The following is a 24,112-nucleotide window of genomic DNA, read 5'->3' on the forward strand; positions in this document are numbered from 1 at the left end:
TGTGATCAGCGGCAGAGGACATGATGATGATGAGGATGATGATGATGATGATGATTGTCTCCACCTTGGGGGAGGATCCGTCTACGTAACACGGAGCAAACACGCTCCGCCGCTCGCTGCGTCTTTTTCCTCCTTCCACCGCGGCGCATCTCCGGCCACGAAACCCGGGGAGACACCGAGACATGTCCGTGACGCACCGGGACACAGCCCGGAGCCCAGAGAGGAGACGACACCGCTGATCGCCGCGTCTCATCCGGACATTTTTGTATCTGTTTTCAAGGAGATTATTGTGTTTGCTGCTGCTTCTTCTAATTCTTCTTCTCCTCCTCGCGGGGGAAAGTGAGAGGATGAACAGCATAAGGCAGGTGCCCACCCGGGTGAAGAGCCGGCGGACCGAGGCCAACCTCGGAGCGGAGAGGGAGCATTTTGACAAGCAGCAGGTAAAGACGTCCAAAGGAAATGTGATGGTACAATAATAAGTGGAGGTCGGTGGGTTGGCTGCGCTTCCTTCAGGCCTGAAGATGTGGCTCAGTGCACTTCACTGCACAGGCCACGTTCCCAACTTCAAACCCTGGATTTAATGATTAACCAACCGGGGAATTGCATGTCTTGGAAATGTCTTTTGAGTTGCACTGCTGCAATTTGATCTGTCCACACATGTCCAGCAGAGACACGAGGCTTCAGACACTGTGTGTTTGACATGTGTTCACCCCCCACCCCCAAAAAAATGTTTGTATCATCATCATTTATTCATTATCTCATTATCCAGCAGGAATCTGAAGACATTGTTTCACCGCAGAAACCTTTTTAATTCATTTATTCCCCCACTTCATTGTCCCAGACCTGCCTCCCCTCAGTGAGCAGCACACAGTGAAAGCCTCGGTCACTTCTGAGGGATTTAGTTTCATCATTTCATCCTCCGTGTTGAGGAGTTTTAACAAGGTAGTTTTATTTGTGAAGCACATATCACACTGTGCTGTACAGGGACATTTAACAACAACAACACAGAGACAACATTGAATTGAAAAAGAGTTTAAAACATTTTCCCAGCCTAATTAAGTAGACTAGAAATATTAGAATAAAAGAGGTAACGCGATTAACAGTGGTAGAAAGGATCAAATCTGTATAAGATCATTTGTCGGAGTAAATTAATAGAAATGAAATTGATAGAAATGTGTAAAATAAGAATAGGATAAAATCCAATGATGGTATGACCTTAGGTTTTGTCAAATAGTTAAAGGGCATTTGTGAATATAATCATAGATTTTAAAAACGTGTAATGTATAGACCATCAGGCAGTTGGTTTCAGTGCTGTCCTGCATAGTGACTAAATGCCGCTTCTCCTTGTTGAGCAAGAGCACTGGATGTACAGTCTCCTGCTGTCGTGCTGATCTCGTCCTTCTTGTTTGACCACCCCTCCTCCCAAACGCACGTTCCTCTCTTGTTTTCGAACACCCTCCCTGTAGGATCTCCTACTCAGGAAACATGGAGGGGAAAACAGGAATTAAACCTCCCTTGTGGATTTGTGCGTTAGAAATGTGTTTCGGTGTCTTTTGAGTTCAGCTGAAGGAATGAAGGTTCTTCTCTTTCTTCAGACAACAACAGGTGCTTTGTGGCTTCTGGCTCTTGCGTCACTCGTATGCATAGCAAGCATTCATCAGTGTTGGTGGTGCTCCTCATATGTATAGTAGAGATGTTCCCATACCATTTTTCCCTCCCAAATGCTGATTCCAATACCTGGATTCCAATACTGATCAGATAAAGCAGAAAATGGCAGTCAGTAGAGTGCCTATCTCCACCAGGGCCCAACAGTCCCTGCGTCAAACTGCACACACTCCTAGATATCAGTTCTCTAAATAATCTTCATCAAGATCCATTAATTATTCCCTGGGAAAGTAGTAAAAATGACAAGATGGCCTGTATCCCTATGTTAGCGAAAGTGAAAGCTAATTTCTGGATCCGCCCCGTTTTCCTTTTAGTCCTCCTTGGCTTATGTCCCATACTTCCAGCAAGTTTCGTGGAAATCCTGTCAGCAATTTCTTAACGGGGAGAAAACATTAACCTCCTTGGCGGAGATAACAAATTCCAGTATTCAGTAAATCAAACCTGAAACAATTGGAAGTGGCATATATTCATTTATCAGATAGAGCAGCGAGGAACTGGATAATGATTTATGTTGAATCTGGACCTTGAAAAAAAAAAAGACCTTTCTCACAATGTTAAGAAAGGTGGAAAAATAAAATCCTGGCACTGACCACTGATCCGGATGCTGACCAAGATTTAATGGATTTTTCCCTGACACATCACATCCTTCCACCAAGTTTGGCTGATATCAGTGTTTGTGTATTCTTGCTCACAAACAAACAAACAAACAAACAAACATAAACCAATCAACAAACAGACAGGGCTTAAAAAACACAGAGAAATAAAGAGAATAGACAGAATTATGCCACAGAACTGAAAAAGGACATAAATAAATAGATCTTCAACAATTAAATAACTAGAAACTTGAGTCTTGCCTTATGTTACACGTCGCTGTTTTACTTGTGGGACTTTCCAGTGTAAAATATTGCCAATTTGCTGAGCTTTTAGCTAGCTGTGGCTAACGCTACACGCCTGGAAATCACGACTCCTTCGCTGCTCTAAGATTTCGGATGTGCTTTTTTGGAGCGACGAAGAAGAAGTGATGTCCAGGAGTAGAAAATTGCAGTTTTATCTGGATGAACCTAATGGACTTTAAAGAAGGGGTATTGTATAGGCACAAAGACTCACATTTTCTGCTGTATCGGAGCATCTCTACTGTATGGTACACAAGGTCATGTGGAAGCTGCTGTCTCCAGTGGAGCACACGCCCCTGCAGTCTGACTGGGAAACACTGGAGACAGAAGCAGGTGGAGTTAACTGCACACGCTGTGGAGCCTCTGGGTGCTCAGACCTAAAGCTCTTTCAGTATGTTGTTATCTCAAATGGGCTGAGCTCTTTCCTGTGCAGGGCGTGCATCACTCTCCCAGTGGTTTATTTGCTTTCCCAGCACGTGAGGTGGAGCCGCTGTCCTCTGCCACCTTCCCCCTCACAAAACAGCCAGAATGAAGTATTTGTAATATTGCTGGTTTTATTTATTTCACACGCCCTGATCTCCCTTGTTTACTGATACCTTTTGACTAGTTTTGATGTTGTTCTGAGTAATTGCCTGACTAATCAAAGCTGTGTGCAAAGAGCAAGTTTAAAACTCACAACAGCAGAAAAGAGTTAAACTGGTCAGCTTGTCTTCCTTGAACTGGTGTTTCCTGTTAATTTGCCTTGACTGAAGGATGCAGGATGTCAGAGGGAACACGTCAGCTGACTGGATGCACTGGCACGACATGCAAATTAATTGGTTGGTGGAAGGAGGAATCCAAAACTCCTGATTGGCAAATTTTCTTTTATTCATTTATTTTAGGAGAAACTAATGAATGAATCTATACCACTTCCTCATCAGTGTTTTACTACAACTCGTTCTGTGGCTGTGCAGACTCAGCTGTTGTGTTCAGGAGGAGATCTGTACATGTCTCTATGGAAATGATGTTTGAGTTTCTCAGTTTTGCTGATTCATCCACCGACCACATTGGCTGAAACTCCTCCACTATCACTCTCTCCTGAGCTCTGCCTTCTTTATGTTGACCTCGGTACCAAGGTGAAATGTCTCACACAGTGCTGTGTGTGTGTGTGTGTGTGTGTGTGTGTGTGTGTGTGTGTGTGTGTGTGTGTGTGTGTGTGTGTGTGTGTGTGTGTGTGTGTGTGTGTGTGTGTGTGTGTGTGTGTGTGTGTGTGTGTGTGTGTGTGTGTGTGTGTGTGTGTGTGTGTGTGTGTGTGTGTGTGTGTAATGTAGTGTACTGTTTGCTTTCCCTAACTGTTGCCTGAGTGAGTGCCCATGAGAGTGGGAAGGGGGATGGTGGGAGTATATGAGAGGGTAAACACCGAGTGGGAGTCAGTTTCACGCTTTTTCATAAAAAGCCCGTAAGTGTTGTGTTGGGTTTAGCCCTTGTTTTAGTGGAATTTTATTTTACTTTACCGTTAAAATGTTTCTACTGAAAGAAATCTGCAGTCCTCTGTTTTTTTTCTCGTTTAAAAACCGAACTTCAACTACACTTTGTTTTACAGTCGAGCATTAAGAGCAGTAATCACACAAAGTGCTCATGTAACGCTCCGGCTAAACATGAGATGCAGATGACATCCTTGTATTTTCACTGACAATATGCCCGTGTTTAAATCCTAAACACAATGTATCAATCCATATAGTGTTTATTTGCTATGATGTGTATGTCTTGTGCTTATATTTTGTTAAACAGCTCACGAACACCATGCTAGTGTCCAGTTATCTCAGCCAGCTGCAGCAAACTGCCTGTTAACAAACAATTTGTCTTTTGTTGACATATTTAATTGGATGCTGTAGATATATAATTTGATTAGACTAAAACTGAGTCATGAGACACGATCTCTGTCTGTGCAGCCATTCATGATTCATTCATTCTTTAAAGTGATGCATTCACACTACCTTTGTTAAAACCTTTTCATTATATTTCAAAATATTCTCCTGTCCCTTCAGCTCTCAGAACAAAATATACATCCTATTTAGTGTGAGTGTATGTTTTGGATGAGAGCTGCTGGTGTTTCAGTTTTAATTTTTGGCATTAAGAGATGAGAGAGCAGGGAATTCCTTTGCAGAACATCATATGAACACCGGGAGTGGTTTCTGGGCTGAGAGAGGGAACTTCAGATACATGTTTTATTTGTGTTTATGTGCACAACTACCTCATGTGCAGTTTCTTGTGTGCTCGGACCATTGAGAAGTTGGGTGAGTTTAAATTATTTCCTGTGTTGATGTGGGAGAGAGAGCGTGCTGGTTTAATCAGTCAGGCCCCAAGAGTCAACATGGGAGGAGAGGAGAGCAGCTGCCCAACATGGAGTTATTATAAAAACTAAAATAACCCTTCAAAGCCTTTTATTCTGGGGAAGGATTTTAAATTGGAACGTCATAAACTCTCTGGAGTCAGTGTTAAGGATAGTTCACTTTGAATTTTTCTTTTGCTGCCTCCACCAAGGAGGTTATGTCTTTCCGTTTATTTGTTTGTCAGTTAGCAGAATTAACCAAAAACTACTTAACAGATTTTCATGAAGTGGGGCGTGACCCGGGGAGGGCCCAGTGAACTTTGGTGCTGATCTGGGGTTTGGCATTTTTCAACATTTTCTCAGAGAATAATTAATGGATCTTGATGGGAAACAACCCAGATATACAGTATTTAGGGGACTGATGGCTGATCCACATAAAAATCAGGATCTAGTGAATTTAAAAGTTGTCTCATGAGGGGACTGTTGGGCTTTGGTGGAGTTCTGAGCTCTACTGTGGGTCTTTCTTAGTTGAGTCTGTGACACTGTTGTCACCAGTGTTGTGCTTAGTGTTACCTGTAACTAACCTGAGCAGATTTGAGCTGTGTTAAAGTCTGTGTGTGTGTGTGTGTGTCTGACCTTGTAAGTCAGATCTCCTGCAGCAGCAGACTGTTGAATTAAGCTGATAAGGACGTGCATTAAGTGCTCCTGCCTCGGGGCATTATGTCCAGTGAGAAGCCGCTCAGGTGCGGCGCTGATGCTTTGACTTCATTAACCTCGCGCACGCTTCGCACACCACCATGTCCAAGCACATGGACACGCTGCTGAAGGGCCGAGATGACAAGGTAAGCAGATACAACTCAAGGTTGGAGCTAGAAGTGCAGCTCGAGAGTGTGTGTGTGTGTGTGTGTGTGTGTGTGTCTGTGTGTGGTTATGATAATGCTAGCTGGCAGTAGACCTTATGGCAGGCCTTGTGTGTGGGGGGGGATTAGTCAAGGCTTTCCCTCGCTCTCACTTCTCCCTGCTGGTCAGGGGGATTTACTGGCGAGTTGTCGGGCAGACGCACACAGTCAACGGGGTCAGCATGTCAGCAGCTCTCGGACGCAATTGCTTCGTTGGTAAATGGTTTGGATTTCACCTGACTTTCTTTTGGACCGGGCCGTGAAGGAGCCGGTATCTGTGTGTTACCGTGTGACCTGTGTGTCGGCTGACATCAGGCCTGATAGTGAGACTTAGTGTTGGGTGGAAATTGGAGACGCTGCAGTAGTTTGAGCTGCAATGACTGTCTATTAATTGATTAGTATATCAGCACATTTACATTTTTAGGTGAGAAATCTAATAATTTCTCCGATTCCAGCATCTTAAATTTAAAACACTGCTACTTTTAGATAAAACCAGACGTTTGAGGACGCGTCTTGAGCTCCAGGATTTTGTGATGAACATTTCTCACAGTGTTCTGATGTGTGATTGACCAAATGATTAATTTAAAAAGTAATGACCTTACCTTTGCCTTTTTATTTATTAGTTTTTTTATTAATAATCATTAGGGTTAAGGTTATGTGAAGCACTTTGTAACCTTGTTTAGAAAAGTTCTATACAAATAAATTCATTATTATAATTAGCGATATAATCAATATGGACAATAATTATCTCTTTCAAAGCTACTAAGCATTGCTAGCCTGATCCCGTTGGAGCCAGTGCCCATTACATTCCTAGCGGCCTCGAGCAAGGGCATGTGAGGGAATGTACGCTGAAGTGCTCCGTTGAGTGGCGCTGAATTCAACGACTGTTTTCTAAAATCCTGCAGTACAGTTACAGCCACGCAGCACATGCTTGTTCTGACACTAAGCTGTTAGTAGTATTTGGTCACGTGTCACCTCTCCTGTCTGTGGCTTTCGACTGACAGCCTCTCTGAATGTACCAGGAGAGTCTCCCTGCAGCCTCGCTGCTCAGCAGCCATCTGTTGAGGCCTCTGTGCCAGGCTCTGTTGCCAGAGCACGGCCCCCGTCCAATTCAATCTTCTACCCCAGCTGTCGGCCTTCCTCCCCAAACAAACCCACCATTGTCGCTTGGGCACCCCATGCTAGCCCACCGCACTTGCCCCTGTGTAAACGAGGGACTAGTGGTTCATTTGCGTTAGAAGCAGGCGGTGGAGGGTGGAGGTGTGTGGGAGGGGTCTCCTACTAACCAGGGTATCTCTCTCTCACTCTCTCTCTCTCACTCTCTCACTCTGAACGCCAGTTTCCACCCACAGTAGCCCCTCTGTGCTTTGCTGTGTGGCCATGTATGTTTTACTGTGTGCGTGCGTGTGCGTGTGTGTGTGTGTGTGTTTGTTTGTTTGTTTGTTAAAGAGGCTTTTATAGGGTTTTGCGGGATCAGGGGCCTCTGCCACTGATATGTGATCATGTTTGAAACCCAGATTGGATTTCTAAACCTTTTGTTTAAGAGTAAGACCAAAGAACCTCTGTGTTAAGGTGGTGCATTCATCTTCTGCTACATGTTGATGATGAGGTGCTGGACAATATGGATATATCCATAATTACCACCACAATTATTTAAAAGAAAATTGGATTTGAACACTTCTTTATTGGCAGAGAATGATAGACAGCAAAGCATTTTACAAATCTGCTTGCACAATGTATCAGCAAAATATCGAGATATGTTGGAATGTTTTTGCAATAATTGTCACAAACCTATCTACATATCAGACTGTGGTAAAAGAGGCTGAGATTGAAGTTGTCGCTGCTTTAATGCTTGAGCTGGATGTTGGATTATTCTCTTACATAATACTGTGATGGTGAAGCTGATTGCTAGCATCATACAGATATTACAGTCCTCAACACACGTGTCAAAAGGACACAGGGCATGTCATTAAAAAAGCACAAGATGTATAGTTTGTGTGACACATGCATTTTGTGATTATTAGAATAATCAGATGTATTTACTCTCAGGAAGCTGCATCAGGTTTTTCCTAACAAAAACTAGCAGGTCTGGTTGATTTGACAGATAGCCGCAGAACAAGGTTTTTGTCTCGTCCAGCGTCGATGACTTTTTCAGGGCACTTCGCTCACACACAACACAACAGTACAAAGTTGTGAATGAAGGCGAGGACACAACACACCTCCTGAATGAAGCTATGTATGGATGTGTTGTCACAGTAGTCCGGGGTAATCCCACTGCCACAGTTTTGATCATTATGTAATTGTCATGCATGAGTGGATGGTTTTAATCTCTCTTGTAGAATCCCAGAAGGAAACATCATGTTTGTTTTTATTCAGGGACGCTCCCACAATCCTCGGCTGTGAGTCGGCCTCAAATGACAACAGGACTTTTAGATCCAAATCAAATTTTTAAAAGACAGGAAGAAGGGAAAGAGAAATGCTACATACCTGAATTATTTTAATTTGAGTAGCTCAAATTTACATTTTTCCAACACCCAAAAAACCTTTTTTTCCCTGAGTGGAACTAATATTCTTTAAAGACGTGGTATCAGATCGAGTCAGCTGTAGTGGAGGCCTTTCTAATGCAGGTATCAGAACATGTCTGTATTTGTTGTTGCTTAATAGTGTCTCAGGATTTATGGCAATCAAATGAATCTGCACATTAGATTCAATAAAACATCAGTAGAATCTGATGTTTTAAACCCATAGAGAAAGTGACAAAATGCTGTCAACACCCCAGCTGAGGTTTTGCTTCCTCAGGCTCTGAGCCCTTATTGTGTTGGTACAGTTGGAGGATGACCATGATGAGAACACTTGAGTGTAATATTACAAGCAGTTATTGTGTTGCTTAGTGGCAATGCTTTACCGTGGCCAAGATCCATTGCAGTAGGTTGATCCAACCTCTGTGTGGGTTTCTTTGTCTCTCCCTCCTTGTTCCTTTTCAGCCACACTTGTTTTTCCTGCTGGTCAGGTTGCAGCGGCTCGCCGTGTGTCCTGTGGTTCTGGTGACGCTCTGCAGGCTCATCATCTGTAGGACAATTAGAGATGTTAACTTAATCCGGGGTTTGTCTTCTTTGACCTGAGCTCTTGTATAAACAATAAAATAATTAAAAGGTAAATACATTTATTTTTCTGTGGTCACCTTTGTCTCTGTCAAACTAAACTCAGGATGACACTCAAATTCAAAAGATCCAGCAGCTAGTTGATCCTGAATGCAACCATACGGTGAAAGCCGAAAGTCCATCTGCAACAGTGACTGTGTTGCACAGATTTTCCTGTCTTTGCAGTGCAGCCTGCTCTCATTTGTTGGACTCCTGCTCTTTATTTATGTATTTCTCGTTACGTCTATTGTGAGGCCTGATGGTTGTGTGCGTGGGTGGAGAAGCAAACCGCCCAAGATCTAAGATTAACTCCTGTCCTCTCCTTTTTTTTTTTCCAGCTGAGCAGCATCAGCAAAGCCATCAACTCCGCGGAGACGCCTGTGAAGGAGAAACATGCACGACGTATCCTTACAAAGAAACTGTTACAAATTCAGTTAGATACATTTCCTTTTTGATCACAGTATTAGGTTTAATGAGGAGAATGATACACTGACATTAAACTGAAAATAAATAATCCTGGATATAATATAAACTCATGTATATAATTCATGTCACATCCATAGTTGGTATTCTATAACAGGTGAAATAGCCGTCATAAATACTTGAGGTGTCTTTGTCTAGTTACATGTTAAAATACAGAGCGTCATAGAACACCATAGATAAAGGTTCAGATGTATAGTGAAATATCGAGAGAAAACATGTTCTCAAGAGAGAACATACAGGACTCATGAAGATAATATCTCGCCCCCTGTGTGATAGTTTAAAGGTTCAGTGTGTAAGATTTAATGACATCTAGTGGTGAAGTTTCATGTTCCAGCTGAACACCCCTCACCTCACCCTCCCCTTCCAAACATGAAAGAGAACCCGTGGAAGACTTCAGTTGTCATAAAATCTCAAACGGTGTTTACTTTGTCCAGTCTGGGCTACTGTAAAAAACATGGCGGCCTCCGTAGAGAGGACCCTCTCCCGATGTAACTCTAGCGATGTAAAATAACCAGCAGTCCTGTGATAAAAGTTGCTTTCCTTAAAGACTGAACAGGAATCATCCTGGGGACTCACAGGGAGAAGGGAGCCTACACCTTCTGGTCGTACGCTCTGGGCTTCCCTCTGGCCGGCAACTCCATCCTCAGCTGGAAGTTCTGCCACGTGCTACACAAAGTGCTGCGGGACGGCCACCGCAACGTAAGGCCCCCAAGTCCTTTTCCCTTAGTGTCTATGAATTATTCATTCAGATGATATAAGTGAAGAGGTGTTGTGTAACCAAAGGCCAGTTGGTCGGGAATTTGTGAAGTCGTCATAAAGAAGGGGAGATCACTAAGGCACAGACAATTTGAGAGTGCGTTCAAACTGTGGGCTGCATATAAAGATGGATGACATGACAGCTCCCCAAAAGTGAAGCCAAACCGTCTTGATTGCCCCCTGGTGGCTGGCTGCAGTAAAGGCCATAAATCCCACCTCCAAGGACCAAACAATTTCGATTGACAGCTTAGACTGACACATGATTGGTCGAGCGTGTGTATCAGATGGGCCCTGATACCACAGCTCCATCACCTGGAATCTGGCTTCAAATGCACGAGATGTCAGCGCACATATCAGGGATATTTTGGCTTCATTTCTGCATAGTAACAGGAAGTTGAGACGCAGCGTCCATTTAAAAACAAAAGTACAGTCTTGGTTTAAAACCTTACTGTTGAAACCCACATGATTTATTCTGTAAATATAATATCTGTTCAAAACACAGGGGTGAATGTGATTTTAACAGAATTTGAGCAATACGAGTGATGCTCATTCAGATGCTCACCTTCACAGGTTCTACAAGACTGCATGAGACATCACAGTTCTCTTGTTGAAGTAGGACAAGTTTGGGTAAGTCACTTTTTTTTTTACATCTTTTAAAAATAATTTCACAAGAATGCAGTTTGTGGATTACTGGATTTCCTGTAAAGCCGAGAGTAAGAGAAAAGAAAAGCTTTAACTTACATTTGTAACTCTCGCTTGTCTGCTCCTGTGGTTTGCAGGGCAACCTCCATGATAAATACGGACAACTGGTGTATATATACTCCAAGCTACTCTGCACAAAACTGGAGTTTCACGTGAAGGTAAAGGGCCTCTTCTGTCATATGTCACACCACACACTGACACTAAAGCTGTTTTCAGACATGAGATCTGGAAAATTGGGTCTGCACATTTTACGGAGTTTGCCCTTCACATATGAAGAACGCAGCAAGAGATTCTTCAGGTCAACAGGACAATTTTAAGAAGTTTCAGCTGAGGGGTTGCGGGTTAGGGTCGGGAATGTTGGAATCAAGACATGATGTATAAGTTATGCCATGGAAATAGCGTGTTTTTGTTTTCGACGTAGACGTCTGCCTTTATCACGAAAAGCTCTTGAAATTCGTTGTCTTTCCAAGTTGACATCTTCGTCTACGTTCCCTTTGTGTACGTCACCTCTTTTTCGTCCTGATATATTTGTCTTTCTTTTTCTTTCTTTCAGTTTTGCATTTGTCACGTGTTAGAAACCTCATCAACACACCCTTTCGCTCGCTGTTAATTCTTCTGTGATTCTCCTGCTGCATTCTCACATGGACACATTTTCCAGAAATCGTACTCGCGGGCTGGCAGAAAAGTTTAGGAAAATGTGTGGAGTAACTGACTCGGACATTTGCGTTCTCACATAAAGCCCCTCCTGAAAATGTCAAGAAAAATGTCCAGAGTCTGAAAGCAGCTCTAGATGCATGCAGTGGATATATTCAACTAAATGTTAGGAATTCACTCTGAATGGCACCTGGTACTAAAACATTTTCATCCTGACGCAGCATGCAGATATTCCACCCAACCTAGAGGTCACAGATGAAGTCCTGGAGCGCACTGCAGGGACTGACATTAATAATGTGTGAGTATCCACCTAAGGCAAAAGAAGCTTTATTCATGTCTCTGTTTCGCCTCAAATCATAAGCGCTTCTGCTGCAGCTGCCAATCATACGTACACATAAAATAAAACCGACAACCCATGCTGACGGTTTAATTTTGCAGCATCGCACCATCATTGTTTCTGAGCGGGGTCGCTTCGCTTTCTTACGCTGGTATCAACTTCTCTCCTGCAGATTCCAGCTCACAGTGGAGGTGTTTGATTACATGGATACAGAGCTGAGGCTGGCCGAGACAGGTGAGCGAAGAAAAACCCTCCTCCCACCTTCCACAGAATAGAAACCCGAGCCTCAGTCGAGGGCTGCAACCTGCTGACATTATCTATTTATACACGAGCAAGAAAGTTTTATTGTGAACATGCTGCACATTTCTTTGGTCCAGTTTTAACTCAAGCTCTGCAGTGTTTGACTCCTGCTGTTTGTTTTAACTGATGAGGAAATGCCAGCCATGAGAAGACATAAAGTAGATTTTCTGCCAGTTTAGCTGTGAGGGTGTGCTCCTCCTCCCTGGCCTGCAGGGTGGAGGCGCAGGATCACATGTCGACGCCTTAAACAAATTTTGCGAATTGGGCTGTGAACAAAGTTTGCTTGTAATTCTGCAGAGAGTGTGTGTGCTGTTGGTGCCTCAGCAGTCGGCTTCATGTAACAAGAGAAGCAAGTGGGGAAAACGAATTCTGCAGCAGAAACAGACACAGGCTGCATCCATTCTTCAGTTTTTTTTTTTTTTTCAAACTAAAATGATCCCTGCCCATCCAGACTAAAGTGCAGCCCTGGAGTTTTCAAACTGAAACGGGGCCAGCAGCGTTTACAAACTTCCCCATTTTAGCGGCTCTAAAACTCCAGAGTAGTGTGGACGCCGTAGTGGAGTTGATGCGTTTACAAACGAAGATGTAGCAGTTAGGATGTAACGTCACTCAAAGGCCCTGTTCACACCTGGTGTTAACATCCGTCCTGAGAGATCTCATCACAAGGGGTCAGCACCAAGTTCTTCTGTTCACACCCGGCATTAAGATGAGTCCTGAACGTGTCTCACACACTGCTAAGGAATGTGGCCACACTTGCAGACCAACCTCTGGTTTGAAGGATGGGATCTCATCGAGGACGCATTTGGGGGCTTTCAGACCTGAAGTGCACTGACCACCTGGGATCGGACGGACGTTAATATCAAGTGTAAACAAGGTCAAAGAGTTTGCACCTTATTCAACCAACAGAATTCACAGAACTAGACTAGGAATCATAATGCTCCATGTGCACCTCCTTCACATACATTTCCAAGATAAAAGTACTCAATCAAATATTTGGTCAATGACCTAACTTTTCTTCAGGGATTCTGAACATTCTTATAAGATAAGATCTTTATTAGTTCCACCATTGGGACATTAACAGTGTTACAGCAGCAAAGAAAGTTAATAAATAAGTGACAAAAAATACATACAAAAAAGTATTGAACATGTGTGAAATTGAAATTGTGCGGATGGAAAAAGTTCAGTTAAACCTGGGTGATATATATAATGAGTAATTAATGCCCGTTTCTCTGACTTTTTTCCCCGCAGTGATCCGACAGCTCAACACGTCCATCGCCATCTCCACCCTCACATCAGGCCAGTGTCGCTTGTCTCCGCTCATCCAAGTCATCCAGGACTCTAGTCACCTGTACCACTTCACCGTCAAGCTGCTGTTCAAGCTGCATGCCTGTAAGAAGCGTGATCACCCAGAAAAAATGTCATTCTGAATATGTTTCTGCTTATAAAATCTGTGTAGAAAGTTTATGCATCGTTAAGTAATTCAATATATCGACCGTGATGTTCATTTTCTTTCTGTATGTCTCTGCATTGCTTAAATCGTGTCATGGTTTTCAGGTCTGCCTGCTGATACCCTCCAAGGTCACCGTGAACGTTTCCACGACCAGTTCCACAGGTACGAGGCCTCGGGCTGCGACTGAATGAGTGGCGGTCTAAAAGGGGAACATTTCTCTTGTACTAAAGGAAGTGTGCAACACAATCCTGCCTCGCCCAGTCGTTACAGCACACTGAAACTATGGAAATGTGTCCACCGTGGTGGTGTCGCCATCACAGGCGCGTTTATATCAGAGAGGAGTCTCCAGGGGCGGAGGGAGATGTGGCCATTAGATTCACTTGTTAAAGTACTAATCTCACATTATGTAGATTAACTGTATAACCCAATGCTTCATGTGTATTGTAGAAAAATGATTTGATATTCGGATAAAACATGAACGTTTTAGATATAAAATTTCGAAATATATGAAGAAAGAAATAGTAATGTCACAAAGCGGTATCAACTATCAAGACTGATGTCTTTTCCTTTGTCCTGCAGCCTGAAAACCTTCTTCAACAAAGCCAGAGACATGATGTACTTCAAGAGACTGATCCAGATCCCCAAGCTACCTGATGTAAGAGCACAGGGGGACGGGCAGAGGTGGTGTGACTTCAGTGCTGAGTCACAGCCAACAGCTAAATACTCGCACAAACAGGAGTAACTGGCTTATTATGTACACAGACACTTATGTTAATTTCACTGAAACGTTTTGCAATAATACTGATGTTTTTTACAACACATCAACACAATGGCAAACAGGTTCGGGCCTAGTTCAGACCTGGTATCAACATCTGTCCTGAGAGATCCGCACCTGGCATCACTTCCCTGCTCCATATGCAAATAATTGTGTGTGTGTGTGTGTGTGTGTGTGTGTGTGTGTGTGTGTGTGTGTGTGTGTGTGTGTGTGTGTGTGTGTGTGTGTGTGTGTGTGTGTGTGTGTGTGTGTGTGTGTGTGTGTGTGTGTGTGTGTGTGTGTGTGTGTGTGTGACAGCGAGCAGAGTCAGGAGGGGTTGAATGAATCAATGAGCAGCAGATCTTTAAAAAATGGCGGTTGAACAAATGTCTTCTTCTTTGTCCTTCTCACCCTCAGTCCCCACCAAACTTCCTGCACGCCGCCTCGCTGGCCAAACACGTGAAGCCAGTGGTGGTCATGGCCAACGAGGAAGAACCGGAGCAACAAGATGACGACGATGACGACCCAGAGCCGCTCATCGAGGTCAGCGAGGTCTCCACACCCATCCTACAGGCACAGCCGCAGGTATGTCGCCACTGTCACAGGTGCACTCATACAAGTAAAGTCCCCTCATGTTCTTTTAGCTTTTTGTTATGTTTCATTCATTTGTCTTTCCTTATTCATTTTTTCTCCCAGCAACTTGACATATTCGATCAGACATTTGGACCTGCCAATGGAGGCTTTGACGAAAGGTGAGCCAGGATGTTTTTCACTGTGACCTGTGGTTGTAAGATGGATTTGATCGTTCATCTCTCAGTGACACTGGGTTTTCTGTCCGACAGGGATCTGCAGATCGAAAGTCTCAAGCGTGACCTGGAGTTGTTGAGAGCAGAGCTGGAGAGGGTGAGAGCAGAGGTAAGGACCTGTGGGACTGAACAATCTTTTGATCAGGGGTCGGACTATTTACTGTGTGTATGTGACATTACGAGGCATTATCTGTGTGCAAAGGAATCTGGGTCATGTGTTGGGTGGATGCAAATACTGCTCCTGCCGTGTGGAATGTGACAAGTACCCTGTGAACGAGAGATGAGGGCGTCCATTGACGTCACGGATACAATTCCTGCTTGTAACTTTTTCTTTTCGCATTAGTTAGTTTTTCTTTTGCATATCATCCCTTCTCTTTCTGTTGTGACCATGTTGTTTGTTATTGTTAAAGCACACCTAAAGTAAAAAGAGAGGAGAAAATTTAATTGTCATATCATGGTCATTATGGGAAGGGTTGGTATTTTTGCCTCACAGCCAGACTGTTCTGGTTCAACCAATTTTGCCGGGATCTTTCTGTGTAGAGTTTGCATGTTCTCCTTGTGTCTGGTTTTATCCACGTACTCCAGCTTCCTTCCACAGTCCAAAGACATGTTGAGTGGGGTTAGGAGAATTGGAACCTTTAAATTATCCATAGGTGTGAATGTGAGAGCGATTCAAGGTTTATTAATGAACTAAAACTGGATTTGCACTGACACCGGCAGGTTTTTCTCCTAAAGTGCAGACCTATCCTCTCTGCTCCCGTAGGCTCAGCGCTACATCACACAGCTCAAGTCCCAAATCAACAGTTTGGAGGCAGAGCTGGAAGAACAGCGTGCTCAGAAACAACATGCTCTCGTTGAAAATGAGCAGCTGCGCATGGAGCTGGAGGCCACACGTCGCAGAAACGCAGAACACGAGGGCTTGCAGACCACCTTCATTGAGGCAGACAGTAAGATACATTTTTAGCAACTCTTGCACAAACTCAGGGACAAGATCATGGACAAGTCAGTGAGATCACACTGTCACGTGTCTTGTGTGTGTGTGCAGAGAAAGCACAGGCCACTGAGCAGCGGTACAACAAGCTGAAGGAGAAGCACACAGAGCTGGTTGCCAGTCATGCTGAGCTACTTCGAAAGGTACAGACTGCAAACCAGTTCAGAGATATTGGTAACTTCAATGTCTGTGTGTGTGTGTGTGGTAACAGTAAATGTATTGATGTGCCGTCAGAGTGCAGACACTGTGAGGATGCTGTCAGCGACCCAGCAGACCCAGGAGGAGGTGGAGAGGACCAAACACCAGCTGTCGTTTGAGATCGATCGGATAAAACAGGATTCTGACATGAAGGTTGGTGGCGCGCTGCTTTGCTTGTGAAAACGTGGATGTCTTGGGTCGTGGGTGTTTTGCGATCGATGCTGTTTCACTGTCGCTGCAGCTGGAAGAGCAGAAGTTTGAGGTGGAGAAGCTGAGGAGGGACCTGGAGGAGAAGATGGCAGAAGCGATGCGCATCAAGGCGACCCTGCAGAGCAGCGAGATGGTGAGTGCGGCGCACCTCATAGCAGCAACGACCTTGATGTTCAGCGAATTCACCATCATTTAGTTTCCACAGTTATCATCAGTGTGTTTGGAGGCTCGAGGCATGTTGCACATTTCCGCACGGTCACTTGCAGCCATCTGCCTCTTCTGGCTTCCCTCAGCGCTCCCTCTCTTTTTTTGTCAGACATCAGAGCACATGAACAGCTCAATGACAGCTCTGCAGGCGGAGAAGGAGCGTCTGATGCGATCTGTGAGTGAGAAGGAGGCGGAGCTGTCTTCTCTGCGGCAGGCTGCGCAGGTGCAGCAGTCATCACTTCAGCAGGAGCGAGAGAGGAGCAGCAGGGAGCTGGGAGATCTGCAGGGCAAACTGCAGGAGAAGGTCAGTCGGGACTCATTCGTAACAGTGCGCACAAAACGGGGTCGGAAAGATGGACGAACTCTGACGCATGCGTACAAACAGTTTGGAGCTGGGAAAGTTAAAAGCATCAGTGTTATTTGTGCTTGTGAGACATAAGTGTCCTTCAGTTGTAAATTATATAAGTCACCTTAAAGCAAATAATGCTCAGATACCATAAAATAGCTTTATAGAGCTGCAGCTCAAACAAGACAGATGATATGTTCAATAGATGGAATATATATATTTTTTTTGTATAGTTCTCTTATCATGTAGATAAACATGTATGTATGTTGTGTTTCTTGTGTGTTCATGTGTGTACGGATGCAGTCGAGTCAGGAGGAGCAGCTGAAGCAGAAGCTTCTGGAGGAGCAGTTTGCTCTGCTGCAGGGAACCATCACAGAGGCTGAGAACATCATCCAGGATGCTGTTGATAAGTTGGATGATCCTCTCCACATCCGCTGCACCAGCTCTCCAGGTCCGACACTTTGTCCTGTTATATCACAACACACTGTATATAAGCAGGTTAACAACAGAAATGTGAATATTGTGAGAATTAAACAAGTTAAAAGCAATTATCGTAGCTGTTTGATCATATACAGTATAACTTTCTGTTCTGGAGACTTAAACAAACCTTTTTTTTTTTTTTTTCTTCAATCCTCTGTTTGTCCACCAAACACAGATTATCTCATAAGTCGGGCCGAAGCCACACTGGGCTCCATCGACAAAGTGAAAAAGGGCCACGCAGGTTATCTGAGTAACATGGGCGGTAAGATTTCTCTGTTTGTGATTTGACTTGATCCTGCTGAAGCCATGACTCTGTGTGGCTGGTTTGCTGTGTCTGTTGATGTGGCTGGTTTCTTATTGTATGTTCTCATTAACCAGATGCTGGAGCGCTGCTGAGGGCTCTGACCCAGTTCTCCCACCTGACGGCAGACACGATCGTTAACGGCAGCGCCACCGCACACATGGCACCCACCGACCACGCAGACCGTAAGACTCTCTACATCCACGTATAGAGTGACATGTATTGTGTTTAAATTCAACTCTGCAGAAGCAACGTCAATACTGACTTTTAATAACCAGGAACCAGTCATTGATCTCTGCTCTTTCACCCCCTGCAGGCCTGACGGAGAACTGCAGAGGCTGTGCCACTGAGAGTCTGCAGTACTTGAAGGAACTGAAGTCCAAGACCACCCTCCCGAGGGCAGACCCAGCCGCCATCCGCATCATTATACAGAAGATCTTAAATCTGGGCCAGGTGAGAAGAAAACCCCTCTTTCTGTCTATATCTCCAGTCTGTCTTTAGGGAATTTCTTCAAATTTTCACTTTGCCTCAAAGAGGATCTGAGTGTGAAAATAAGATGTTCACAGACTGAAATTACACCTGCAGATCTGTAATTCTAATCATCAGTTATATTCAGAGTCATTTCCAGTATCATTCCCTTTCTTATAATGACTCATCATTTTTCTCACTTGTCATGTCCAGGAGCTGCGGCCAAAAGGCATGGACGTTCGTCAGGATGAGCTGGGAGATCTGGTCGATAAAGAAATGGCTGCAACATCAGCAGCTATTGAGGAGGCGGTCCGTAGGATTGATGTAAGTATTTTAAATCTTAGTTTAACATGTATCATACTGATATTATCTGTAATGAACAGATATTAAATATGTCGCATGGTTTTGTCTTTAGGAAATGATGAATCAGGCTCGAAAGGACACATCAGGAGTTAAGCTGGAGGTCAATGAAAGGTTTGTTCTTCTTAACTTCTAACAACACGCATCATCCATGAAGCTTTACATTTGAGATGAGACATGAACTCTGTAAAATGTCCAGGAAAACGGGTCAGGACCTTTTCTGAAGTTTGCCTTTTTAAATGTGAAGAACCCAGCTTGAGATTGTCTGGATCAGATGTGTCACAACAGGAAAATGTCTCCAGCATGGGTAGAGCGTGCAGGAGGCAGGATGTGATGTCGAGATTCTGCTGCGAAGATCACATGATTTTGTTTACAGCACATTTACTGGCAGGAAAAGTTCCATAAAATGTCCTGAGCAGCAGACTTGTACATTTGTGTTCTCACAGTCCGGATAATTTCAGGGAATGTCTGAGAGCAGCAAATTCAATCAACTGTAAACATTAAATCTCACTTTCACTCTTTTTACAGAATTCTCTTCAGCTGCACAGACCTGATGAAGGTACAGTAGTTTGACATCTTTACACTAGTAGTATGTTGCAGACTTACACATCTCACTAAACCCTCCATACTGTGCAGCACATCCATTTTTATTTCATGTCCTAATGAACATTTGTTTTTTAGTTTTGTGTTCTTGTTCTTTAATTGTGTATCCCTCTCCCCCTCAGGCCATCCGCATGCTAATCATAGCATCAACAGATTTGCAGAAGGAGATTGTTGAGGGTGGGAGGGTGAGTCACACTGTTCCAACTCTGATTCCACAACGGACAGCTTTTCTTTTCTTTTGTTTCTGAAATCCGAGTGAGCTGCTCTGTGTGGTTCAGAGAGACCGTTAACACTTCTGATGTTTGTACTTGCTCAGGGCGCAGCCAGCATCAAGGAGTTCTACGCCAGAAACTCTCGCTGGACTGAGGGACTCATCTCTGCTGCCAAGGCTGTGGGATGGGGTGCCACAGAGATGGTGTAGGTTCTCATTTATACATCCCAGTTTATATTCATATATATTTAAATGTAGTTTGTAGTTGTTTTTTTTTTAGGACCACCAACTCAATTTGGATACTTGGACTTAACGTATATAACTTGTATATTATATTTTAACGGCTTTATGCTACTAACCCTGTATGGAAGTGATACTTGTGGTCATTGTTGTTCAACCCTTTCAATAACAAATACATACAGAGGATGATTTCCACTGAACTTCTTTTGTTTTCTAGTTTGACAGTCATAACCTAAACAAAATACACAAATAGAAAACAAATCGACACAACATTACTTCCTCACAAAGGAAGTCTTGCATACAGTACACGTGGCAGTTTTATTTGTGACGTTCCAGTGTGAAATATTACCAAATTGCTGACATTTTGGCTAACGCCGGCTAACGCTACTGAAAATCTTCGCCACTCTGAAAACATTACTCCCCAATGACAACGCAGCCCAACTTCTGTTTTGAAATGGCAAAGACGTGATTTGCAGGAGAAGGCAATTACAGTTGTATCTGAGTGACACTAATGTACTTTAGATATGAGGTATTGGATCATGCCGATGCCCGACACAACGTTTTCAGCAGTATTACAGGCATTTCACGCTGCTACCAGAACATCACAGAAGCACAAAAGATATTAACCCTGTTTTCCTTGAATAATTCAGTGAAGTAATTCACATCTTAAGAACATTTTTGTTACACAATTTAAGAGGATGCAAGTATTCTTCTTGCTGACTTTTAATTTACTATAATTGCTCCTTGACTTGAAAAGAACTTGATGTTAAAATGTTCTGTGTAGCATCTTTATATGACACATCTATTAGTCTGCAGAGGTGGATTCATGTGGTTTATGTGTCTTTACCCTCAGAGAGTCGGCTGATAAGGTGGTGCTGCACACTGGTAAATACGAGGAGCTGATTGTCTGCTCTCATGAGATCGCTGCGAGCACAGCACAGCTGGTCGCTGCCTCCAAGGTAATGCTCTCATTTCTCAGAGAATCACATTACTCTGTTTTACTGTAGAAACGTACCACGGTGAATTGTTAAAGTGTGACTGTCATTTTTCACATTTCTCTGAGGTGGAAGCACCATTGATAAACATTTCTGTTCCACTGACAGGACAGATGCCGCAGTTTGTTTTGTGTTAACATAAAACTCTCTCTCTCCAATTTGCGCCATCTTCGCTCAGGTCAAGGCGGAGCGCGGCAGTAAGAGGCTGACAGTTCTCCAGCAGGCGTCTCGTCAAGTGAACGAAATGGCAGCTAATGTGGTGGCGTCGACGAGGACGGGCCAGGAGAACCTGGAGGAGAAAGGTGAGTCCATTAGATATGTGCACTAAACCATTACACACACTATGAGCAAGTGAGTTTAATAATTGTGTTTTATTCACTTTTCATTTACAGAAACCATGGACTTCTCTGGGTTGTCCCTCATCAAGCTGAGGAAAGAAGAAATGGAGTCACAGGTAAGAGCGTCATATTTTCTAAATAATTAAATTGAATTCAACTCAAGACATTTGGTCATATTGTATTTGTGTGACGTATATGTTGAAAGTTCAGGAAGATACATATTTACAGTGTTATGATGAGCTTCATTATCAGCTGTTCAGGTCAAACTGATCACTATAAGCAGAGGATTCAAACATTTTCCAATGAAGATTAATAATAGGAATCTGGATATTTTATAAAGTAATGAGATCAATAACATTGTTATTAACTGATTTAATAATAAAGTAGCATAAACTGCGTTGTGGCCGTTTTCTACTCCAAGTCAGAGTGATCTTAGTGTAGGTGTTACAATCCACTCGCGTAACATACTCTGCTGCTGTTAGAGGGCAGGAACGATTGTTACGCTCTGTACAACACCCAAAATAACTCACTGAGCCACAGTGGTGTGAGGACAGGAAGACATCACATGCCGTGCAAGAGTACATGGCACACACACATACACACACTCACAGTGAACTTACTGTATGATAGAAGAGCAGGTTGCAGTGGCATGTGACAGCTTGCAGTGGTAGGCTACAACTTTATGATTCGTTTTTCCCATATGTTGTCATGTATAAAAAGATTTGAAATGAACACTGTAAGTAAGCTCTCTGATTGTACGCACATTTTAAATTTTTTTTGGAGAAATACATTTTTCTCAATCTTTTTTGAACAATCCAAGTAGTCGAGCACTACTGTACAAAGTTTTTTTTTTACTGTTTTAGATGTAAGACCTTTTTTTAAGACTATAATGATTAAATTTAAGACTCAGGTCTAGTACAACAGATATGAAGGAATATTGAGATCCCACAATTACTTACACGTCCCCACAACTGGAGATAAGGTGAGGTAGCCGGTGTAGAGAGTAAACATCGAAACGCCATGTTATTTCTGAAACTACAGATGGAGACAGTAGGTATCCATAGTCAGTTATCAGTTTATCGTTGGTCTTGTTTGTAGTTTTCTTACAGCGTGCTAATATCTGTAGCGCTAAGAAAGAACTACAACACAGAGTCATTCAAAACTTCTATTAAAGAAGTAATCCACTGCTGTGCTTCAGGCTCATTTAATACACTTTCAATATAGTTTTCTTCCGTATCTATTGGATTGTTGTCTTTTAGCTGTTGTAACCCCCCCCGATCCAACTGCACACATCGTTAAATGAACGTAATAAAGACCTACCTAAGCCTATTTAAGACTTAGTATGTAATATTTGAACATATTTAAGGCTGTCGTCTGCATTGACATTCTGAAATCAGTTGAATGAACAAATAAATGAAGCAGCATCAGTTTTGCCCGTAGATAACCATCTTATTTAATTTTTCCCACTGCTCAGGTGAAGGTACTGGAATTAGAGAGTCAGTTGGGGAACGAGCGGCTGCGTCTGGGCGAGCTGAGGAAGAAGCACTACGATCTGGCGGGAGTTCCTTCGGAGCCGGTTTCCGAGGGGAACGGTGAAACCTCCTCGCTGGCTCATCCTATGTCCATGTCGCCGAAACCCAGCAAACCCACCCTCATGAAGAAACCTATGTTGGCCCAGAAACCCAACACCCTTCCCAAAAATCCAGTAAGAGTTGTGAAGTAAAGTCTGTGTTGTATATGAGACCATCAGTTGAAACTTGTTGGTAACGTTTTAAAATGTTCTTCTGTGTGTTGCAGTTTAAGTAAATGAGCAGAAGACGAGAGCGCTCCACGACCAGATGTTTGGATTGACCAGAGAACGATTGCCTTTTTGTGAACATGTGTCCCTTTAAGTTGCATGCTGACAATCCTCTTCCTCATCCTGCATCTTTACTGTTCATCTTTTTCTTTTAATTTTTGTTTTTGCCAAAAAGGACCTCTGATACCAGTAAGGAATATGTCTTCTTTACCCTCACTTTTTTTTTTTTTAATGCGGATGAATACCCCCCCTGGCAGAACCCTTTTTTTAATTTTACTATTTGGCATCAAGAACAAAAAAAGCTTATTATTATACTTTAATGCTGTTTGAAAGTATTTGTTTCTGAAATTTTAGATGATTAAGCACTCCTGCTTTTATAGTACAAACCTTGATAATGACCACAAATCGTTTTATCTTTTATGTCAACAGTTTGTTTTGATCACGCTTTGGAAAACCTTTTTGCACACTGTTTTGGATGTTGGTTACAGAGCACATCACATGTTTATTTCTTATTGTACACTTGTTTGCTATTTATGTTGTGGTGGCAAAGGAAACTGGGGAAACGTGGTGTGTGTGTGGGTCCACGTTGTTGAAAAGGTGTCACATACCTCCGGCTTTGCCTTCATGATGGACTGTGTTCCTCTTATGTGCAAAACCGCTTTCTCCCTCGGCAGTGCAAGATTGTCTCAGAGGCCTTGATATGTACGGCACTAAATAATGAAACAATACCTGACATGACGGTCTATATAGAAGTGTGCGATCTGCACATGGTGTAAGTTACACTATATCTACACTCGGCAATCTCTTGAATGTCCTTTTATTGGCAAAGTACTGGGATATTCTAATAAAACACATAGTTAGACTTGATTCTGGCACGCGCGCACACACACACACACACACACACACACACCAGACGTAGGTGTCCCTAATTATCAAATGCTTATTTTAGGCTGAATATTAGGATTTAGGGTTAGTTAACGAAGGTGTTCGTGTCCACTTTGCCTTTGGGGGCTTTTCTTACAGGGTCTTAAAAATGCATCTGTGTATGTTCTGTCCTTTTCCTCTGTACGAAATGTCTTTATACACTCAGATCTCTTAATATATTTTAGTAAAGATAATGGTGGTTTCTCCATGTAAGAAGTGTAAATGTGACAGGAATGAACAATAAATGATTTAATGTTCCACTGTGTAAATGGATCCTGTTCCCAGCTTAAGT

The 24,112-nt window shown here is 43.1% G+C and overlaps 1 protein-coding gene across 1 annotated transcript; it reads left to right on the forward strand.

Moving 5' to 3' along the window:
- hip1rb (huntingtin interacting protein 1 related b) lies at nt 1-24,078 on the forward strand. The gene is made up of 32 exons (XM_034595160.1): nt 1-440; nt 9,247-9,310; nt 9,948-10,090; nt 10,718-10,774; nt 10,927-11,007; nt 11,725-11,801; nt 12,013-12,074; nt 13,389-13,529; nt 13,695-13,752; nt 14,170-14,245; nt 14,762-14,929; nt 15,041-15,096; nt 15,187-15,259; nt 15,914-16,097; nt 16,196-16,284; nt 16,376-16,492; nt 16,581-16,682; nt 16,866-17,060; nt 17,406-17,553; nt 17,758-17,844; nt 17,961-18,068; nt 18,200-18,336; nt 18,565-18,675; nt 18,767-18,825; nt 19,240-19,270; nt 19,437-19,499; nt 19,631-19,731; nt 20,619-20,724; nt 20,939-21,062; nt 21,153-21,214; nt 22,573-22,803; nt 22,896-24,078. The coding sequence occupies exons 1-32, from the start codon at nt 348-350 to the stop codon at nt 22,902-22,904; spliced, it is 3,213 nt and encodes a 1,070-aa protein (XP_034451051.1). The 5' UTR covers nt 1-347; the 3' UTR covers nt 22,905-24,078.
- The last annotated feature ends 34 nt before the right edge of the window (nt 24,079-24,112 follow it).

Source organism: Hippoglossus hippoglossus, chromosome 9 (genome assembly GCF_009819705.1).
Source record: "Hippoglossus hippoglossus isolate fHipHip1 chromosome 9, fHipHip1.pri, whole genome shotgun sequence".
In the NCBI taxonomy this organism is placed as follows: domain Eukaryota; kingdom Metazoa; phylum Chordata; class Actinopteri; order Pleuronectiformes; family Pleuronectidae; genus Hippoglossus; species Hippoglossus hippoglossus.

Excerpts from the sequence above, each read along its gene's own strand:
- hip1rb (XM_034595160.1), top strand. The coding sequence starts at position 348 with ATGAACAGCATAAGGCAGGTGCCCACCCGGGTGAAGAGCCGGCGGACC. Across the intron at positions 13,530-13,694 it reads GCTGTTCAAGCTGCATGCCT|GTCTGCCTGCTGATACCCTC; the intron begins GTAAGAAGCGTG and ends CATGGTTTTCAG. Across the intron at positions 21,063-21,152 it reads GGAGAACCTGGAGGAGAAAG|AAACCATGGACTTCTCTGGG; the intron begins GTGAGTCCATTA and ends TTTCATTTACAG.